Source organism: Chionomys nivalis, chromosome 1 (assembly GCF_950005125.1).
Source record: "Chionomys nivalis chromosome 1, mChiNiv1.1, whole genome shotgun sequence".
NCBI classification, from domain to species: domain Eukaryota; kingdom Metazoa; phylum Chordata; class Mammalia; order Rodentia; family Cricetidae; genus Chionomys; species Chionomys nivalis.
The window spans coordinates 43,853,093-43,870,181 of NC_080086.1; the positions used below are offsets into that span (position 1 = coordinate 43,853,093).

A 17,089-nucleotide genomic window follows, 5' to 3' on the forward strand; every position below is an offset into this window, starting at 1 on the left:
GGAAGTGGGGCCTTGCTAAAGGCCATGAGATAGCTGCAGATTAAGTAAAGCAGCATCAGGGAATTAAAGAATCCGGAGTCAACACCATCCAAACTCTCACTTGTTCCAAATGGGAAAACCTCTACAGGCTAGTGCAATGCATTTCTGTCTCCCTACTGCAATATGCATAAATGATGCAAGGACAGAGCAAGAGGAGATAAAATGAAAGATTGTGGCTTTAAATGTCATATTACTTTATTGGCCTTATTAACTGATTAGGCTAGAGTTTCTTTTAGACTGTGCTTGCAAATTCCTCTCGGTATCTAGTGCTATTTTCTGTGAAATGAAGTATACAATATCATTTCAGAACTTCAAGTTCTACTGAGTTAAATATTTATTAGTCTAATTTATTGGTTTTTAAACTGCTGATCTGAACATTATCCTAATTAAATAGAGGATAAATTACCAGCAATAGAATTCTTTTGTCCCTAAGGGAAGAGCAGATTAGCTCTGGTGTGTTTTTAAAATGGAAATAAACACATTTCTATAAGTGACTCTATGGGCAGATCTACCTAAGTTGAGAATATAATTTTTTAATTTTTTAAATTTAACCTCTATCTACAGCATGTCTCGAGTTCTTTTTGGATAATTAGCATATAACTAGAGCAGTCATAATGGGAATGCAGTTTTTCTTTAACCTTTCTTGACAATTAAGTTGCTAATTCCTATGCATTTTCCCCTCACACCTGCCAGGGGCACACAGCGATACTTATTGATTCTCAGAAGACCTCATTCCCTGTGTCCTCAGGTTCACCCTGACTCCAATTCTGATCCAGGATTTGTATTTTAGGTTCAGGTGTCTGTCCAAAATTTACATTCCCAACATTTAGGAATTCTGATTAATGAGTTCGGAGGCATCAGATTATTTTGATGCTCTGGATTGATTGCCTTTTATTTGCTTGCTTCTTTATTTGGCAGAGTTGGGTGTGTACTCTGAGCAAAGGTTGCACCATGGAGTATTGTCTTCACCTTGATTGCCAGTTTCCAACTTTAAAAAGCCCCTGTTAGGTTCCCAAAACTTTAAATTTTCATTTTATTTTCCATTTTGATGGGCTAAAGATGACTCAGTGGTTAAGAACACCAGTTGCTCTTCTGCAGGACCAGTGTTCAATTCCCAGAATCCATATTGTGGCCTACAGCTAGCTCTCTGTTGCTCCAAACCCCGGGGATCTACCACCCTCTTCTGGCCTCCATGTGTATTGCACACATATGGTGCATAGATAAAACACCCATCAGCCCAAAATAAAATTTTCTTTTTCCTGTTGTTTCAGTGTGTGGTGCACATCTGAGATTCCAGCACTTGAACAGCTGAGGCAAGAAAGTCGTGAGTTTGAAGCCAGCCTAAGCTGTGCAACCATCGCTCTTTCAAAATGAAAAATCTTAGAAATCCTAAATTTCTTTTGTAAGTTGATTTGAAGCCTAGAATTTTCTTTAGCTGGTGGACTCATTCAAGATAACCATGGCTGAAATATTTAATGTAGTTCCTGTCAGTAGTACTAAGAATCTCATTAAGGTCCATATTCTCTATGGAGTGTTTTCCTATTTACTATAGTCCAGGCAAGTGTTTCCTCATCAAGCCATATTTTAAAATCATGGCAGCCTTGTCAGAACACGGTCCAGGAATGGGGTTGTGTGACAATTATCAGTTCTTGTGAGAAAACAGGAATCTTGTGACCTTAGCTTCTTCAAATCACAGAATTGTTCTTAGAATGTGTTTTCCTGTTCCTTACAGGTTTGTTAGATAGAAGTCAGTTTATTTCAGATTACTCATTATTTCTTGATAGGGTTATTCAATTGAATGTTTACTTGTCTCTATAGAAAAACATGTTTATGCTGCATGTGGCATGTCCTTATGATTGTATATAGCTAGAACTCATGAAACCTTTACTTAGGTGACCTTCCTTAACCCTTAGAGTATTTATTGTCTGATGCTGTGAATAAAATTGGGTATTGCATGAGATTTTAGTCTGCCTCATGTATTGGCTCCATTCTCCCAGATCCTGTGGCCTCCAAAGTAGTAAACACAGCCTTAATAATTTGGGAAAAAATGAGTTTACTTAATCCCCTGCTATCCCACTAACATAAAACATTAATGTGGTTCAGTCCAGGGGAAACACAGAAGAGTTAGTTGGATCACTTTTTTAACTAATTATTTGGTTAATCTAAAGTTATTCTAGAGCATCCTGTCAACTCAGTAGTCATAACTGGGACAGTCAATAGGAGTTCTTTTCAGTAGGAAAGCTGAACCTACTCAGTGCACTTTCTGGTTATTCATTCATTAACCATCTTTTATGAAAACATACATGTTTGAAAAACTATAGACTGTTAACCACTGTGCAAAATGATTAGCTTATGCCTCTTTTTTTAACATAATTCAAAAGCATTGAGGCTTTATGTTGCTGTGGTAGAGTTTATATCATAGGGATATTGAAAGGGCAAAAAGCAAGCAATATAGAAACAAAAATAAAAGTCCAATACCTCTTACAATCAGGTCGGCAGTGGCAGAGAGTTTGTCCACACTTGTTTGGACCATGCAGACATATTTCCCAGCATGCTTCAGTTGGATGTTTCGGATCATCAAATCACCAGCTGAATCCTGCTGATAAAGTAGAGGAAAGTGGCTACAATTACTTTTTAATGAGCCCTAAATATCATTATCACATGAAGGACACTATGACTAATGGATTTATTTTACACAGGCTGATGAAAACATTAGTGATGCAAGCCATGGCTATTAAAACTATGTGAGCCAGCCTGAGAGATAAGAGCACCAATGTTTTCAGAGAGCTTATCTTCCACAGGAGCTCAGGTGTCTGGATCAGTCTCCTATTCCTGCTGGCATCACTCAAAGTTACACAACATGGTTTTTGATTGAGCCTTGTGGGTTCCCTTCAGAATGCTCTAAGTCTATTGCTGGTGTTTGCATTCTGAGACATTGAGATTCTATATTTGGAAAGGGGAGGCAAATCTACGTTCAGAGGCGTCTGCATTTTTCTGCAGAACCCTGTCTTGCAGCCAGCATTTTGATTGCTCTCAGGTTTGAATTAAAGGATTATGAAGGCCAAACTCTCTAAGGAAATCTTGAATCATCTAGTGTGGAATAGTGCTAATTTGTTTTCTAAATGCCAAATGCATGTTTGATTAGCAGATGAATGGGACTAATTACATCCTAGTATAGATGCCTGTGTGCCCCACAACCGTTTCCACACTGCCCACCAGAAAACGACTTTTCATAAATACAAAGTGATCTCTCCACTAGACTGCTCTACCTTGGAGCTTGGTTTTATTCCCTGGATATTGAGAAGCTTGGAGAAAAAAGCAGTGACCACTTTGTGGGTTAAACTAGAAATGTTCTGTTCTTTCAGAATCCAAACTACAAAACAGGAAGTTGACACAGACTTTGAAGTTGCTGCTATTCTTCCAAAGAGCACTGATAATGAATAACACATGGAAAGACTTTGTATACATCCTGAGTTTTCCAAGTGCTTTAGTTGTATTAACAGACTCGGTTCCTGGTGTGGGATTCCCCTCTGCATGCTGTGATTACCACTGATTAATAAAGAAACTTCTTTGGGCCTATAGTAGGGCAGAACAGAGCTAGGTGGGGAAAACTAAACTGAATTCTGGGAGAAAGTAGGCGGAGTAGCGAGATGCCATGGAGCTGTCAGAGGAAAAAGATACAAACCTCCAGCAGGAACCTTGCCGGTAGGTCACAAGCCTAATTGTAAAATGTAAAATAATGGAAATGGGTTAATACTAGATCTAAAAGCTAACTAGCTTAAGTGATTGGTCAAACAGTTATTTAAATAATATAGTTTCTAAGTGAGTATTTCAGGTCTGGGCAGCTGGAACGAACACACAGCCTCCCTACTACAGGTTCCTACATGTTCTATGAAGCAGGCACTCTTGCTAATTTATTTACAGATGAGAAAACTCTGAGGTAAAGAGGCTAGACAACTTTCTATAAGCTACATAGGTAGCAAAAGACAGTTCCAATCCTTGTTGTTTCCTGTGTATGAACATACATATGTACACATATGTATACATGTTTGTGTGAATGTATATGGTGGGTGCATGGAGAGAAGAATAAAACCTCAGGTATCATTTCTCAGGTACTATCTACATTGGCGTTTGATACAATGTCTCTTATTGGCCTAAAACTTGCCAAGTAGATGAGACTGGCCAGCAAACACAGCTCAAGAAATCTGCCTATCTCTGTCTCCTCGGCATTGAAAAAACAAGCATAGTCTACCACGCCTTTTTGTTTGTTTGTTTTTGTTTTTGTTTTTCAAGGCAGGGTTTCTCTGTAGCTTTGGAGCCTGTCCTGGAACTAGCTCTTGTAGACCAGGCTGGCCTCGAACTCACAGAGATCTGCCTAATATGAGTTCTGGGGGGAGTGAATTTAGGTTCTGTGCTCAGCAGACTAGCATTTATCACTGAGCCACCTCCCAGACCCATCCCTTGTTAGTGATAGTAATTATATACTTCCCTCCAGGGAAGAATTTATCCCTATTTGAAAGCAACATGTTAGAAAGGCGGTGGAGGCAAACACCTTTAATCCCAAGACTCAGGAGGCAGAGGCAGGCAGATAAATATCTGTGAGTTTAAGGGCAGCCTGGGCTACAGAGTGGATTCCAGAGCAGCCAAGGCTACACAGAGAAACACTGTCTCAAACTACAGCAATAACAATACCCACCCCCCCACCGCTGAAAAAAAATACCCAAAAAGCAAGCAAGCCACAAGTCCTCAATATCTTCTTTTGTTTCAGTAAAACAGGGTCACACTCACATTTACTGAGGGAGAGGACAAAATCAGGAGCACCAATTGTTGCAAGTAGGATTAGGAGAAGAAAGGCAGGAGTATGTCTGGAGGAGGAGATGCAGTCTGGGGACCTAATTGTTTGGGGGCCATTCCTGCTGTGTGACTTCATCTAAATCTCTTAATCTGTCTGCCTCTCGGTTTATTGGCCTTTCAGAGAAGGATGCCTTTCCTGCCGTGCTGTGTGGTGAGAATCAGATGAGAATGAAGGCCTGGGAGAAACCCCTTCACAGACTGTGAAGCATGGAATAAATTTAAACCTGTTTTACTGATGGCCGTGATCAATTTTCTTTGTGATACAATCATGCCAAAGACCTTAAGTCCACCTCAAGAAGAGCTGAGACATTTTGTCTGAACATTCTTTCACTTATAACACTGTGTTCTCATCCGATTCCACCGTCTACTGATCAGTCCTCAGTCTAAAACAATGGGAAAATAATTACTAATCTATTTCATAGGGATCCTGTGAGAATTGAGGAGCTAATAAGGTGACTGATAAATGGTTAGGTCCTTTGCAAGTAATAGGAATCAGCATTGTGAACCTAAAATAGTTCACATATTGGGACTTTAAATAGAGATGTAAATAAAAATTAATCCTTATGATGGAAATGTATAGAGAGGTGGGAAATCATATTGGTTTTAAGGTGAATGACATATTTACTTTAAAATGGAAGCCATATTGATTTTAAGGTAGGAGCAATGTTGATTTTAAGGTGGAAGATATATTGGCATTAAGGAAATATTCACCTTGTCTCAGTGATTCATTCTATTCACTAGGGGATGAGTGTCAAAGAAACTTACTTTGGCACATAGCAACCTGTTTTCACAATTTTGTGGTTGTGACTGAGAGTGTGTCTTAGCTATTCTTAAATTTTTGTGAGATTTATAGCTTTGAAATCAAACTGAGGAAAGCCTTAAAGCAAGAAATGAAGGAGGAGTCTCACAGAGCGAGGCTGTTCTGTCCTGTAGAAATATCCAGATCCAACTGTTACTGTGGTCTATGTTTATGTTCCTGCCAAATGGAACAAAAGAGTAGCAGTGTATCTGATCCCTACTCCAACCGTGGCCTCAGCTCTTTTTCTGAGAGAGCACTGGGGGACATGAGAGAACAACAAAACAAGAGCTTTCCAAAATACCAAATAGGCTGAGCCTATCCGCCATTACTTCTTTGGTTAGCTTGGGAAGCGCAAACTCAAATGGGTCTGAGCTCAGAATGGCACATGCTTAGCTCAGCTGTGAAATCCTGACATCATCAACATGGCTGACACTAGTGGCTAGCCTACTTCCTCCTCTATGTTTGTAGTAGCAGTGGATAGCTGATCCTGGTGACAGTACTAATTGCATAGAAGAGTGGCATTTTCCCTATGAAAAGCAAATGAAAACAATTATTTTGGTTTTTAATTTTTGATTGTTTTTTGAGACAAGGTCTTTCTACTGAAATCAGATGGCCTACACCTCCCAGTGAAAGGCTGCCTCAAACTCAGCTGCTTTTGCTTCTGGTTTCTGAATGGTGGGATTACAGGTGTGTGCCACTAAAGACAGCTGAATGAGCGCACTTCTGTGGATGCGAAGTATCCCTTGGTTCTTTGTTCCATTAAGACATCTCCCTCTGCGTCTCAGATGAAATGGCACGTAATAGCCAGGGATCTTTCTAAGTCATCAACCATCAATCCTTTCTAATTAGCTCATGAAATTCTCCAAAATCATACTTTTCATATCAACTTAGCCTATAAAGTTGGTTTTAATGTGGAAAACAACTATTCAATAGTTGAAGAAGGGATTTCTCATCATATACAGCCCTGTTACTACAATTAATATTATCCTTCTTTCAGAGTATACAGCCATTAGAGTTTTAAAAGTATTTCTTTTTGTTGTAGGCATGGGGCTAAGCACATTTTTAGCCTTTAAAGCATTGGATATCAATGGTTTAATTCACTAATGGTTCAGTGAAGTAAATTCTCTCTCACTAAGCTGGGCTACATGAAAGAGGTCCAGAAGGGTTAATCATGGAAATGTTATCCAGCCATATTCAACCAATATTCCAAGAGAGAATTCCTAACAAACAGAGGCATCCACTGGTGTAATGAATTAACTTCTCTCCTGTGTATCCAAAGTGATATCATCCTTGGGAGAATTGAGAGAATAGTCACTCAAATCCCTTTTAGTGTTCTGCAACTCAAACTCTAACAAACTAAGCATGCATGTAATGGATAGAATTATTACAACAGTTAGGTGGAAAATATATCCCAATAATCCCATGAAAGAAGTTGTTTGCTTCAGGGCATTTATACTCCACCTAACGAGATACACATGAGCTGAGATGGGCAAATCAGTAATTCCCATTTCTACAGCAGTTGAGGGAGGGAAGGGCTTTTCAAATCATAGCCCCAGTTTTATACTCTGGTGCTTTCTGATTAGGCCTTCCCAGACGGTGCTGTTCAGAGGGAGTATTCATTACCAATGAACATGTAGAGCTGTGATAATGCAGAGAAATAATTGTTGAAAAAGTCTGTGACAGAGACAATTGTTTCTAGATCTAACCTTCTCTTGGCACATATTCAATGATAATGTATAGTGTACTGAAGTGTAAGGCATTTCAAAAATTGAAGCCAACTTTATGATGATGACTCTCCCATAAGAGCCCAGAGGACTCCAATAGCAACCTGTAGGCATATAATGAAATTATATTTAAGATAATTTATTTGGTGGCATATTGTATAATATGAGAGTAGAGTTTGGGCTGGGAGGTTCAAAACTGAGTCATATCATTTAGCAGTTGTAGAGGAAAAGGCACTCCATATAATACCTATGAACCTCAGTTTCCTTCTCCACATATGGCAGTGAACAGCTAATCTGACATCAGGCTTGTTATGCATGCTACGGATGACATCAGTGACTGTGTAAGTGATGCAGAAATGAGAAGGAAGTAGCCCACAGCTCTGGGAAATAAGATGCTTCAACAACAGCTTTCCATTTATTTCCAAGTTAATGCAAACAAAACTGTTTGGGTCAGTTTACAGAACTTGTGGTGTGCTGTTTCTTATAGATAGCATGGCATTGGTACTTACCCCTCCGACTCTTTCAAAGTGGTCTCCATCTTTGTCGAAGTCTATCAAGTGTCCATTAAATGACCAAGTAAACACAATGTCCAGGGAGTGATCATGTGTCACCTGGCATGGAAGAACAATGCTTTCTCCAACAGTGACATCCATGCTGGAAGGGGGAACCATCACTTTTGTTGGGTCTGTAATTTGAAAAAAAAAAAAAAACAAGGGCCATGGATGTAGCTTAGTAGTAAAGTGTTCTTCTTGCATATATATGTAACGCCTTAATTTCAATCTCCGGAACATCCAAACTCCCCTTCGCCCTCACACAAAACAATCAGCAACAGCAGTGATCTGGTGTATGTGGAAACGTAGTGTAGACATTGTGGAACCTGGAGCAAAAGGGAGGCAGTTGGTTTGGAGATCTCATCCTTCTTAAGTTGACATCAACTGGCTTCAGTCACCTGAGAGCCCAGATTCAGATACAGGGCTATTTTCAATATAAAAAGATGAAGCTTCTCACTATGCATATATAGAATTCAGCCCAGGAGCCATGCGGTGAAATCTCTGGAGACAAGCACACAAGGGCCCACTGGCTGGCAGCTACTCTGAAAGATGCTGTTTTTAAAAGATTTGCACATCTCTCTGGGCTCACTAAAAGCTATATCTCTGTTCGTACCTATGTACTGTCATGTCTAAAGGGAACTCCATTCTGGAGGTTAGACAAATGCCAGCATTCCTCAGGAACTGGAGAATCCAGTTCCTGCCAAACAAAGGAAACATTTCCCTTATGACCGGCAGAAGGGACAAATGGCTGTGTAAGGTACCTATTAGCATACCAAAGTGCATGCTGACCTGCAGCCTCCCTCAGTATCACAAGTGCCTGCTACACATTTCATAGTCAATGCCAACATCCTAGCCCTTCTCACCTCCTGCCCTACCCTAAACTTCCACAGTTCATGGGCTTCCTCCCACAAGCTACCCTTTCTCTTTATAACCCTGGTATTTCTGATGTCCCTTCTCTTTTGTTCACAAGCTCTTTGTCTTCCTCTCTCACACAATCCTGGTTCTCTCATGGCCAGGTCCAGTCTGCTGGCCTCATTTAATTTACTACTCTCTCTCTGTTCTGTATTCTCTCTCGTATCTACAATAAAAAACCTTCCTCTTAACGGTACCATGGAGCAGTCATGTCTACTCACAAGCAATCAGGAAAATCCATGTAATTTGAAATGTGTTCTACTTTTCATTATATATATATATATATTTTATTGAAAAAAAATTTCTGCCTCCTCCCTGCCTCCCATTTCCCTCCCCCTCTCCCCACTCATCTCCCCCTCCCCCACTCTTCTCTCCTCTCCCCCTCCCCCCTCTCTTCTCCCCTTCCTTCTCCAATCCAAAGAGCAATCAGGGTTCCCTGCCCTGTGGGAAGTCCAAGGTCCTCCCCCCTCCATCCAGGTCTAGGAAGGTGAGCATCCAAACAGGCTAGGCTCCCACACAACCAGTACATGCAGTAGGATCAAAACCCAATGCCATTGTTCTTGGCTTCTCATCAGCCCTCATTGTCCGCCATGTTCAGAGAGACTGGTTTTATCCCATGCATTTTCAATCCCAGTCCAGTTGGCCTTGATTAGCTCCCAATAGATCAGCCCCTCTGTCTCAGTGGGTGGGTGCACCCCTCGCTGTCCTGACTTCCTTGCTCATGTTCTCCCTTCTTCTGTTCCTCATTTGGACCTTGGGAGCTCAGTGTACTGCAGAAACTACTTTTCATTTTTTGGGTTTTTTGTTGTTGTTGTTGTCATTGTAAAAGTAATTAGTGTTTTAGTATAGCAAATTGAGAGGAATATTCAGAGTCAGGGCAATAAAATAAAGCAAGCAATTGCCATACAAAGTAAAATCAAATCATGTCCACATAAAACTTCTGCTATCTCTTGATGTCAGCAGAAGGCTGAGAAGTAGTGAGACTTATTTCCATTTAGGTAAAATTTCCCTCCATCTTCAGGCTCATGATTTTTCAGTTGTTTTGTTTTTCATCATCGTAAGCATGACAAAGGAAACACCCCTCCTCCAAAACTAGGGCCTTAAATCAGACCCAGGGCTTCAAGAAACCTGTTGTCCATGGAATTCAGAAAAGAGCTAACATCCATCACAAACTCTGGAACCAGGTCAGAAAAAAAAAATAGGCAATTTGTCTTTAAGTTACACCCTGAAGTTTATTAAGGAAAAAAAAAAAGAAAGAAAGAGAAGAAAAAGCAGTTTCTGGGCCTGGCTTCAATAGGTCCTCCCTCCTCCACAACAAAAAGCTGATTCTCAGACTCTGCACAATGTTTTTCTGCCCCCTTTCATAGTGAGCCTCAGGGTTTGGGGTGCCAACCTCACAAACCAAAGAAGTTCTAAGATTATTCCGAGGTAGAATTGAGGCTATTCCTTTATTCTTTTCCATTGATTTATTTCTTACATCTGATGCAGATAAAGCACCCCAACTTAATATGCATTTGCTTGTATCTTCATGAAGCTATTTTATAATTTGCATAATATATCAATGGATAGCTTTCTACTTTGAAACTAGTAGTCATCTTAAGGAATTTTATTACAAATATAATCATAAAGGTAATGAATATCATGAGGAAGGTAAAATCTGTATATTGTTTCTTCAAAATAAAGAATATTACTTTTGGGTCTGGAGTGATGGCTTAGTGTTTAAGACCATGTATTCTTCCAGAGGATCAGATTGTTCTGAGCATCCTTGTTAGGCAGGTGACAACCATCTGCCACTCTAGCTCCAGGGGTATCTACTGACTCTTCCCACATGCATGCAAACACACATACATAATTGAAACAAATACTTTTAAAAGAATATTAGTTTTCAATGTTACCCTTTACATTTTTGTTTTAATTGGGTTGTGTAGTGGCATTTCATTTGTATTTTAATAAATAAAGCTTGCCTGAGGATCAGAGAGTAAAACAGCCCCACTTGTTAGCCTTACAGACCAGGACTGGTAACATACACATTTAATCTCAGTAGCCACATTGGTTGCTACAGAAATTGGGCGGTGCATGCCTTTAATCCCAGCCCTGGAGAGGAATATAAGTCAGGAAGAGAGAGCTCGCAGTCACAGTCTCATTCTGAGATTTCCCGGAGGCAGGATCACCATTTTCCAGCTGAGGTTGAGGTAAAAGCCAGTGATTGGCTGCTTTGCTTTTCTGATCTTTAGGTCAAATCCCAATTTCTGTCTCTGAGTTTCTATCAGTTATGATTCAGGGTTGTAACAGGCTTGCTTAGCAGAGATTTGTCAACTTCCAACCCACACGTGGTTCTTTACAATACCACAGGGTTTCATAAATAATGTCAGGTAGTACAATGATAATAAGCAATATGGATTCAACATAGTGCCCAGGTACATGCCTCCTGAATGAAATCTGTATTCAGTCACACTCATCAAATGTCCATAAAGTAAACCAAAATGAATAATTTGCAAGCAAGATTAAATCAAATCTACCACCATAATCAACAACAGAGAGAACAAAAATTAAGTATCTTTCATATTTGTAGCAGTATGTTTCAGTTTATGAGATATATAAACATTTATTAAAAGAACTGCTTGGGTTAAAATCACTCTGGTAGGAAAAAATATACAATGACAAAAAAGAAAGCATCTTCAACAAATAGTGCTGGCATAACTGAATGTCGACATGTAGAAGACTGCAAATGGATCCATACCTATCACCCTGCACTAAACTCAAGTCCAAGACGATGAAAGACCTCAAAAATAAATCCAGTTACATTAACTCTTATAGAAAAGAAAGTAGAAAATAGCCTTGAACACATTGGCATAGGAGACAACTTCCTGAATAGAACACCAATAGCATAAACACTCTGATTGACAATAATAAATGGGGCCTCATAAAACTGAAAAGCTTCTGTAAGGCAAAGAACAGCTGCCAGAATGGCTAAGATCAAACCCACAAACGATAGTTTATGATGGAGAGGACGTGGAGCAAGTGGAACACTCCTCCATTGCTTGTGGGAGTGTAAACTTGTACAGCCACTTTGGAAATCTATATGGCATTTCAGAAAATTGGGACTCAATCTACCTCAATACCCAGCTATACCACTACTGGGGACATAGGGTGCCCATTCATACCACAAGGACACTTGCTCAATTATGTTCATAGCAACTTTATTTGTAGTAGCCAGAACCTGGAAACAATTTAGATGCCCGCATTTGGATATTTTTATCATTTGGATAAAAAAAAAATGTGGCACATTGACACAATGGAGTATTACTCAGCTGTTAAAAACAATGACATCAGGAAATTTGAAGGAAAATGGCTGGAACTAGAAAAAACGTCATCCTGAGTGAGGTAACCCAGACCCAGAAAGACAAACATGATATATACTTACCCATAAGTGGATATTGGGCATTAATTAAAGGATAACCATGGAGCTGGAGAGATAGCTCAGCGGTTAAGAGCATTGCCTGCTCTTCCAAAGGTCCTGAGTTCAATTCCCAGCAACCACATGGTGGCTCACAACCATCTGTAATGAGGTCTGGTGCCCTCGTCTGGCCTTCAGGCACACACACAGACTGAATATTGTATACATAATAAATAAATAGATAGATAGATAGATAGATAGATAGATAAATATTTAAAGGATAACCATGTGACAATCCACAGACTCACAGGATAGGCAACAAGGAGGGTCAAGGGGGACACATGGACCTCCTTGGGAAGGGGACATAGAAGGGATCTCCTGGGTGGGGGCCAGTAGGCATGGGAATGTGAGGGATCAGGTCAGGAGTGGAGAGGAAAGTACTGAAAGAGATGACTGGAAGGGAGGGCATTTTGGGATCAGGTAGAAACCTGGTACAAACGAAACTCCCATGAATCCACAAGGACGACCCCAGCTAAGACTCCTAACAATAGTGGATACATAGCTGGAGCTGGCCTTCTCCTATTATCAGATTGGTGACTACTCCATTGTCATCATAGAGCCCTCATCCAGTAACTAGTGGAAACAGATGTAGAGACCCATAGCCAAAGGTTAGACCAACCTCAGGGAATACTGCTGAAGAGAGGGAGGAAGGGTTGCAGGAGCCAGAGGAGTCAAGGACATCACAAGAAAATGCACAGAATCAACTAACCTGGCTCATAGGAACTCAGAGTCTGAACCAGCAACCAGGGAGCCTGCATGGGACTGATTCTCTACATATAGATGACAGTTGTGTAGCTTGGTCTACTTATGGGACTCCTAATAAAGGAAGCAGGATTTGACCGAATGCGTTGGTTGGCTTTTGTTAACCTATTCATCATACTGAGTTGCCTTACCTAGCCTTAATACAGGGGAGGTGTTTAGTCTTATTGCAACTTGATATGTCATGTGTTGTTGATACCTATGGGTGGCCAGTCTGTTTTTGAACAGAAACAGAGGAGGAGTGGATTGAGGGGAGGAGGGAAGGGTTTTTGAGGAAGAATAGGAGGAGAAGGGGAGCGGGGGGGGGGGAAACTGGGGTCAGGGCACAAAATAAATAAGCTAATTAAATTTAAAAAATCTCTGGTAGGAATTTTGAAATCATATTTCATGAGGGGGTTAACTTTGGTTTTACTCTCCTTCTAATTGACAATATCTGTACATATTTGTGGGGTATAGAATGAGTTTTATTGTAACAGACATTTTTTTTATTTATAAAATTTTACACATTTTGTTTGTGTTTTCTACTTCCCCAACTTCTCCTGAGACTTTCCCATTCTCTACCCAACAGATTTATGTTCTTTCTCTCTTTCTTTCAAAGTAAAAAAATAAAAATCTATCAAACAAAAAACCCAAAAAGGACCAAAACCAAAATTAAAACAAAGAACAAACAAGATAAAAACTGTCCAAACAAAACAAAACGCACATCTGAAACACAACAAACCATTAAGTTTGTTTTTGTTTGCCAACTATTCCTGGGCATGGGACCTGTCCCATGGAGTGTTATTGACACAATTCATTGGAGAAAACTGATTTTCCCCTTGCCAGTGAATATTATTTGCAAATAACTTCTTGGTTTGGGGTGGGAACCCATGTCTACTCTCCTCTCTCTGCTAGGACTATCTCTGGTTTAAACCTGTGCAAACCTTGTACAATATACTGGTACACACAAAGGTGTGTGTTTACAAAGTGTTTCAAGGACATCGTACATGGATGAAGGAGGCTGATGGAATAATGACAATCAATCCCAAGACCCTTAGCACTGTTTAGCACTATGCATAGTTTAATCTCATTTATTCATAATAAATACCATTATTATCTGTCTAATAGACAAGAGGACTGGTGCCCAATAGTGGTTAAGGAGCTGTGTGTGTACTATTCTGCCTGCCTTCATATAGCTGAGAGCATGAGATCCATGCACAAATCTTTCAGGTTGCAAGGCTAAGGGCAAAAGACAGCAATTTGCACTCCTTATTATGTGTAGATTACTGAAGATGGTTAAGTGAAGAAAGGGATTCTAAGAGTTTCTGCCACAGGACACAAAGAGTGCTGTAAAAAGAGGTAACTGGCAGTGAACCCTAAAATGCTGCCTCTAGTGAGAAGTCTACATATCAAACATAGGAGAGTAGAGTCAACCATCCAGGTAGTTAAAACCTGACATTTGGGTTATCACCAAGGAGTCTGCACAAATCCCAAAGTCTACATGCATTTAAAATTGCGTGTGTATGTGTGTGTGTTTTGTCTTTGCATAACTTCTTTTGTGTTGAAAATTGACCTTATGACTTTGCATATGCTGGAGCACCTAGTCACATTCCCAACACATTCAGGGATCTGGGACAGATTTTTACTAATGAAACTCTAATGCCTGTTAACCAGTGATCAGCTGGGTTTCTTACATACAGGATCCTGCTTGCCCAGTTGTAGTACTGACAACAGCTAATTCATCAGTTTGGTGCTTGTTGCCAGTTCATGCTCTGAACTCTGTAGTAGCAACGATCAATGCGAAGTAAGTCATGCATGTCCACACGGCAGAGAGGTCTCCCAGGGACTGGAGAAGATTAAACTAAGGAGTTTGAAAACCTCATGAGGTCCTTGGATTTTTATCAGTGTTTACTTTTTAAGCAACTCTTATTTACTGTGTTAGGAATTCTGATGCTTTTGATTAATTTCCTTAAATTTGAATACAACTGCTGTACACAAATAAACAGATGGCTTCTTGCCAAAACAAACTGTCTCCCTTCCTTTGGTTTTAATCCATCAAGATCACGAAGGACCTGCATTTATGACTTTTGTTTTGACAGCTCACTCTCACTGTTCTTCCACGTACAGAGTTATCAGAGGTAATTAGAGCTTAAGACGCTGTTTGAATCTGGATGCAGTTATGTGACAATAGTAAGTAGGACCAACAGCACCTGTAGTTGTTTCCTGTTTTCAACATGGAGAGTGACCGATCCAGGACTCTAGAACACTGATGCTGACTGACATTTATTTACTAACTGTTGAAGCTATTAAGAGTTTACAGAAACTATTTTATTCCCTGTAGTGTTTTCTAAATAAACCAAGTGCTTTGTTCCAGCTTAACAAGCACAGGGAACAGTTAATCATTAGACACTTAGACAATCAGATTAACAAATGGATGTGAACATGATAATACATATCCAAGCCATTTTATATGCTGATTTGGTGATGCTGGAAAAGACATTCTGAATTCGAATTATCTGTAGAAACAAGTGGTTTTGGTCCTATACCTACACAACTTTGCTTATGAAATAAGCACTCCCCACAAAAGTGAGGTTATGAAATCAACCTAGATGTCCATTATCAGATGAATGGGTAAAGAATAAAGAAAATGTGGTATGAAGTTTTGATTGGTCATAAAAACAGAATAAAATTACACTATTTGAAGGAAAATGGATGGAACCATCTTGTTAAGTTGCATAAGCTAGCCTCATAAAGACAGGTATCCACATGTTTTCTCTTGGGTATGGAATTATAGGTTTAATAATAGTAATAATGATATACAAAAAGCTGAGCATGGTGCTATACTCCTTTAATCTCAGTACTTAGGAGGCAGAGGCAGCCAGATCTCTGTGAGTTCAAGGCCATTTTTGTCTACATAATGAGTTACAAGACATCCAAGACTATAGAGAAACCATGTCTCAATGTGTGTGTGTGTGAATAAATATATATGATATGTATACATGATATGTTGTGGAAAGGAAAAGAAACACAAAGAAGGCAGGGAAGGACATGAGCGGGTAATGTGGATTGAATATTACCAATGATACACACATATAAAAAGTTGTAATAAAATTGATCATTTTTCACTGAATATACACTATTTAAAAAGTACTTTGGGCCCATGGGATAATCCCATTTAAGAAAATATTTATGTACTTGTGGGTGAGCATAGGTGTGCACATACCTAGTACACACGTAGAGGTAAAAAAAGACATTTTTGGGTGTCAATCTTTGCTTTCTACCTTGTTTGAGGCAGGTGTCTTTGTTATTAGTCTGTGTACACCTGCCTCCTGTCCTGTGAGCCTCTGGGGTGCCTTCTATCCTCACATCCTATCAAACGGCAGAAGTTCTGGAATTATAAACACACCACAGTGCAGCTTTATGTGTGTTTGGGGATTTGAATTTAGGTCCTCATGTTTGTATGTCAAACAGTTTACCCACTGAACCATCTCCCTAAGCCCAGTGATTCTAGTTTTGATGTTGTTTTCTGCATGTCACATCTTCCATTTCATTTTATAATTTCTTGTTGACAGAGGTCTGTCCTGCCCTATCCCATAGTCTTTTAGTCCCAAAGAAACACACCGAGGCCTACATTAATTATAAACAGGTTGGTCTATTAGCTCAAGCTTCTTATTAACTCTTATACCTTACATTAACCCATAATTCTTGTCTGTGTTAGCCACATGGCTTGGTAATTTTATCAGTGAGGCATTCTCATCCTGCGTCCTCTGGGTCTGGGTGACAACTGCAGACTGAGCCTTTTCTCTTCCCAGAATTCTCCTGTTCTGGTCATCCTGCCTCCAATCAGTCTTTTGTTAAACCAATACAAGATCATTGTCTCACAGCAAGTTCTTCTCATTTCAATCACAGTGCTAAGGACACTCATTTTGTGCTTATATAAGGAAGTGTATGTATGTGTGCAAATGTTAACTCATCTTGAATCATCTGTAGCAAATTTCTTGTGATGGTTGTGATA

At 39.8% G+C, this 17,089-nt stretch overlaps 1 protein-coding gene across 6 annotated transcripts in view; it reads right to left on the reverse strand.

The window, feature by feature from the left end:
* Positions 1–17,089, reverse strand: part of LOC130871170 (contactin-4) — a 1,056,779-nt gene that overhangs the window by 21,994 nt on the left and 1,017,696 nt on the right. For 4 of the 6 annotated variants that reach the window (XM_057764481.1, XM_057764473.1, XM_057764489.1 and 1 more), the window contains 2 exons: positions 7,926–8,101; positions 2,518–2,638 (listed from right to left, as the gene is read on the reverse strand). In XM_057764481.1, coding sequence (XP_057620464.1) covers positions 2,518–2,638; positions 7,926–8,101 — 297 coding nt within the window. The remainder of the gene's footprint in view (positions 1–2,517; positions 2,639–7,925; positions 8,102–17,089) is intronic. The other 2 variants (XM_057764498.1, XM_057764514.1) reach the window with 1 other exon arrangement.